We start from the raw sequence: 5744 nt of genomic DNA, 5'->3' as shown, positions 1-5744 counted from the left end.
ACCCTAGAACACTTTGTTGGCATTAATGGAAGTGCCAAATCCGTTAAAGGATTTTTAGGCTGCATTAATCAGGTAAACCGGAACCGGGAACACCTCCCATAACACCTCATGTACTTGTTACATCATTAGAAGAATGGCATCAATCTGTTTCTTAGTTGCTTGTCTAAAAGGCCTTTGGCTAAGATGACCACCAGACAAGACCACAGGAAACAGATGATTATTCTGTACAATCTGACTTTGCTGCAGCCTAGAATTGAACTGCTGGTTTCGTCTGGTCAGAGGAGAACTGTCCCCCCCCATGAGATATGCAGCAAGTTTATATATATATATATATATATATATATATATATATATATATATATATATATATATATATATATAAATCTTAGAAGAACAATAGGGCCTGTGCCCCTAGTGGCTTGGGAACTAATAATCCTTAAAAGATTAATAGGACCCTGTGCTCCTAGTGGCTTGGGTTCTAATAATAATAATCCCTTAGAAAAACAGTAGGATCCTGGGCTGCTTGAGTATTACGACTTTTATTGATGCATTTTCATATAGCCTCAGCATACCGGCATCATGTTTTGTTGCTATGCAAGTTCTTTATCTACAGTCATGTTAGCTTCCAGTTTAACTGTTTCCCATGCTGTTACATATGCAGCAGCAGAATGTCTAACATGCTTACAGCAGCATATCTGTGAATGTATTCAAAGTAGCAAATCTCGGTACTTGCTTCTTCATCAGATCTATTCCACCAAGACCAAATACATTAACATTGTCATGTATATTACCACATTATTCTTTCAGAAAATCAACATGAAATAAATATATATATAGTTGGTCTAAGAACATGAAAATCAATAGCCAGACAACCTACTTGTTTTATTATAATTTTTTTATTAGATTTCTCATGTGACATTTAGTCTGCATTCAACTCCAATTATATTTATTTAAAGGCATTAAGAGTATACGTAAATTAAGGATAGTAAAACCTATCGACTTTACAGTGAATAGTAAAAAAATAACAGATAAAATTTAAATGTTTTGGACAAAGAATTTAATTCAGAAAAAAACTAAACTAAAATATAAACAAAGAGAAAGAAATGTATTCTAACAAATGAGTACATCATCCCTGAGAACACTGAAAACCTGTCAGATACTATGTTATGCCCTGATAACACAACTAAAGGTCAAACATTTTTCATTATGTAATACATTTCTAAAAGCATCACTTTTACATTGTGAACTGACTCATTCTTTAAGAAATAGCTGGCTCAGAGATCTGCCTCAGACTGGAATTGGCAGGTTGTCCCTGAAACTGGTGGCTCTTTGAGGAACCGGGTAGCTGCATAGATCCTGATATATTCGAGCCATCTGATCACTAGCCATGTCATCTGAGACTTCCAGATTCCCACTGCTGTACTGGGATCGCCGAGCAGTCACTGCATCCACCAACTGCTGACAGTTCAATGCTGTGATCTGTTTGGACAAAGCATTAGGTTATTTCTATGTTTCATGCTGTTTTCAATTCAGGTTATATTAAGAATATTAACAGAAAAATATGAAAATAATCTATATCAAATAACCTTATTTTATCGTCTATGAGTAAACTAACAAATGTAGGTTTATTAAGAAAACCACCATTTTCATGGTTTACAACAGTTTAATTATTTAATAAATTAGTCTGAACAACATTTTACAGTATTTATCTGGGTTAATGTTCTTTTATAAATCTACAATTGTTTTTTCATGTTCTATCATACTTTATAAAATGTAAATTTATACAACTAACCATCTATGAGGATATGTAGAAAGTAGCATCAATACTAAATGCTGTAAAAGTATTGTTCACTGTTCATGTTAGCTAATTCATTTAAATCTTGTTAACAAACTGAACCTTACTGTGTAAGGGTTTGTTCCCACAAATATAAGATTTAAACATAAAATAAATATTTTAATATCATGAATACAGAATACACTAAATGAGATCAGTAGTGTTTGCGGATATAATATATTTTGCATTACCTGCACAATGATTAATTTACTCTTGACAGTGCTGAAATCATGAAACTCTTCCCCAAAACAGAGTGTGACAGTGGGCTCTGGAGGCTGATAATGACCTTCCTGATATAACTGCAGAGCTGCGGTAAAAAAAAAAAAAAACTCCTCTTATTTCAATGTGTGCTATAAATCTTATACATTAATAATGCATACATAATTAATTAATCAGGTCAATTGCATTTCAATAATTGTTCAATAAATAAACTGAATTCATACATGAAAAATAACTTAATAATAAATTATTTTTATAATTAAAAATGTATTAATGACCTTTAAGTACCTTTTATACTGACACTTGATTTTATTCAGTAAATTGCAATTGTGATCTGTATTTCAGCAGTCTATACTGAAACAGACATTTACAAAAAAAGTCTGGAATTAAAATATGTCTGGAAAGATGTTTGTTTACCTTGCAGGAACCTGGCAGTATCAAAGATCTTTACCACGGCATCTCGCTCTAGCTTGCAGGGGTTGGGGTTGTACTGAGGGTCCTGGCCACTCCAGAACACTCTGCTCTGGCACAGACGCTTAATAAAAATGCCCTCTCTGTTAGCACGCAGCAGTACGCCACGCTCCAAATGACTAAAAAGTTTACGGGTGACTTGTCGCTGGCGCTCGTTCTCAATGAGATCTGCAAATGGGAAGTGGATGTTCTGGAGGCTGTCTGGTCCATACAAGAAGCCCTTAGCCAGAAGAGGCTGGCAGGGAGAGATACGGCAGCCTTCTGGATGAGTGGTAACTGTGCTTCCCACCAGCCGACCTCCATAGTAGAAACAAATCATCATCTGAGAGAACGCTGGAGACAGGGAGAAATGTGTGGTTAACTGTCCCATTCTTGAAGAAGTGAGAATTTAAGGAATCAAAACAGGTTTCCAAGGATTTTCCATTAATTTTCAAGCCAACTTAAAAAAAAAAAATCCAGGCATAGAAATCACATTTATATATATATAATCAGGTTTTTCATAGAAATAGAAACCCAAGTATTTATTCATTAATCACATGCAAAAGTAATTCTGCCATGGGCTCTTTGGGAACAGAGACTATGAAAGGTGATTAAAAACTAAAAACTTAAAAGTCCTGAACAAATGTTCTAATATGAGTTCCTATAAAATAAATAAACTCACAACACAACAGAATATACAGCTCATACACGACAGAAATGACATACCAGCATTGAATGTACCTGCAGGATCTTGATGAACAGCAGCTGTTGAATATACAAAACACATAAACATTAATACAAAAATGTCATTCACAACATATTAGTACCTACCACTATAAGAAAGAAAGAAAGTCAGTCTCATGCTGGCCGTGTAGCACATTGCATTTGCAGCCAAGTTAATTTAGTATTTTCCATGTATTATTTTGAAAACACAGTTTTCATTTACTCATGTTTAATAAATCAAGAAAGTACTCATATTAAAATTACTTTTATCTTCTTAAACATTCTTAAAATATTAAAAGTCTTAAACAGTTCTACCATTGTGAGATCCCTGCTGCCACCATTCCTGCACTGAAGTCATGTTACTGCTTTCATCAAGGGGAGAATGACTACGCTTCAGGATGCCTATGTATTCATCATTTGAGGACTGCACACACAGATTATGTAAGAATAAGTCATCAGTCAAATATTAAATCTTCATTCCCCTCAATACCTTCATTATTCTGAGGGAAAACTGTGCAGTTAACACATGGATAAATGGCAATACCTCTTTAAGAAGTTCATCCAAGTTTGGTGAGCAGCCCATTTCAGTATCTGTGCTGCAACCGGAAAGAGCAGAGACTGTGCCTTTACCCACTACAAAATAAAATATAATGCCACTAATTAACTAAATTTGTAAAGACATTACATAATATGACACAATTTACTTAACATTACATAACATTCACTATGTAGAGTAACTGAACTTCTATTAATGCATGTCTGCATAAGAATTTGTCTCTGTGCTATTTCTAATGTTTCTTGGAAAAGAAAAACAAAGCACACACGTACACTTCTGTTCCTCCTCTGGCACAATCCGGTACACTTTGTAAGGCTCAGAGATGTCAAGCTGGGAACGGTCAGTAACTTCCTCAAAATCTGGGCTCTTGTTGAGTGCACAGCGCAATCTGGTCTTCCATGTTGCTGGTTCAGCTTTATCCCCCTCCTTAAACTTCCCTTTAAATATCGCCCACGCCTGTGAAAACACATGCTTAGTCAGACACCACCACAACATCTGAATTACAAAAAAAAAAAAAAAAAAAAAAAAAAAGACTTATCAAGTAACTGAGGAGCTGAATAGGCTACAGTGAACATTTCATTGTATTTAAGAACAGACAAGCAGGCACAATAAACCATTAATGTAACAACAATATAAAATATGGTTACACTTTGTTTTGATTGTCCACTTTAGACAGTGTAATAACTGTAAGTAGCTTTGCATGTTAACTAATTCTCATTAATTTGCAATTACATGTCATCGAATTCTCATTAATTAGCAACTACAGGTCTACTATCGTTAGGTTAGGTTTAGGGTTAGTAGAATAATTTGACATATACTTGCAAAGTTTCTCATAGTCAGCATATTGTATGTTGTGGACCCGTCAAAATAAAGTGTAAGAAGATATTAAGCAGAAAGTGTACTAATACTTTAATGACTGCTAGGTGACATGTAGTTGCAAAGTTACTTACTGTTAGTAGAATGTCTAAAATGGACTATCAAAATAAAGTGTTAAACTAATATAAAATTTGTTCAAGTGAATTTAGTAATAAAATATAATTATAATGAATAATAATAATAATAATAATAATAATAAAATAACAATAAAAAACAGGCTTTCTTGAGGGTGAAAGTCAGCAATGTCAAACTGTGACAAAATCTCAACAGATGTAACGGTCCAGTAGTTCATGTTAACATAATTTAAAATAAAGCACTGGACATTTAAGTTAGATGTAATGTTCCTGTCAAACCTTTGCATATCATATGACATTGTCTAAAATATCCAAACAGAGCTTTATCATCTACATATTACAAAAGTATATGCTTTTATCAAAAAGCGACAACTACAAAAATAATATCATATATAAGTTAACAGTGAATAAATATAAATTAAACGCTTACTTTGAAGATGGACGCATCCACCTCCTGGTTGTAATCTTGTTTTCCCGCATGTTTCCAGGGGATTCTGAACATGGTGCGGTTCTCATCCTCCCATAGCAGTCCATTGTATATGTTACTGTTGATTTGTTCTATAAGCCACTGTTTTAGTCTGCGACCACCCGGATTCATCTTTTACACACTTAAGTTTAAAAGTCGTTACAGCGGACTGATGAGGAATATAAAATTAACATTCAAACCATCCACACCGCTTTATTTATAATAGACACCCGCTAAAGTGAAGAACGGAGAATATAATGAGAGCGGATTGGCCAGCGCAACGCCCAGGCGTCCAATCACTATGCCTTAGGGCTAGCGTTGCATGAATATGTAAATGAGATTCTACGAAGCGGAGGCATTTACAAGAAATCTCTGTCTAGCTCTGGAGGTGTGTTAAGTGATCTGAAGGGAAAGAGGGGAAAGGGACTTTACAAACTCATCCTTCTGATATCGGAACACAATTCATTAAACTCTCCCGGATATAAGTAAATAATTAAATAAACACACAAATAAACGAAGTCTGGTTTAATTTGATTATCGCATTAC

At 34.5% G+C, this 5744-nt stretch overlaps 1 protein-coding gene across 1 annotated transcript; it reads right to left on the bottom strand.

Moving 5' to 3' along the window:
• Window positions 1–877: 877 nt before the first annotated feature.
• Window positions 878–5430, bottom strand: irf8 (interferon regulatory factor 8). Its single transcript, XM_052531239.1, has 8 exons — window positions 5163–5430; window positions 4055–4238; window positions 3771–3859; window positions 3542–3650; window positions 3230–3268; window positions 2471–2857; window positions 2026–2141; window positions 878–1479 (listed from the first exon to the last, which is right to left on the bottom strand). Exons 1-8 carry the CDS (start codon window positions 5328–5330, stop codon window positions 1288–1290), a joined length of 1284 nt encoding a protein of 427 aa, XP_052387199.1. The 5' UTR covers window positions 5331–5430; the 3' UTR covers window positions 878–1287.
• Window positions 5431–5744: the final 314 nt, after the last annotated feature.

Source organism: Carassius gibelio, chromosome A18, assembly GCF_023724105.1.
Source record: "Carassius gibelio isolate Cgi1373 ecotype wild population from Czech Republic chromosome A18, carGib1.2-hapl.c, whole genome shotgun sequence".
Lineage (NCBI taxonomy): Eukaryota > Metazoa > Chordata > Actinopteri > Cypriniformes > Cyprinidae > Carassius > Carassius gibelio.
Note: the sequence above shows the minus strand (reverse complement) of the source record. Positions and strands in the feature narration are given on the sequence as shown.

Coding starts and splice junctions, on each gene's coding strand:
- irf8 (XM_052531239.1), bottom strand. CDS start 5,330: ATGAATCCGGGTGGTCGCAGACTAAAACAGTGGCTTATAGAACAAATC. Junction 3,651..3,770: donor TGGATGAACTTCTTAAAGAG/GTATTGCCATTT, acceptor CTGTGTGTGCAG/TCCTCAAATGATGAATACAT. Junction 1,480..2,025: donor GTAAATTAATCATTGTGCAG/GTAATGCAAAAT, acceptor TTGTCCAAACAG/ATCACAGCATTGAACTGTCA.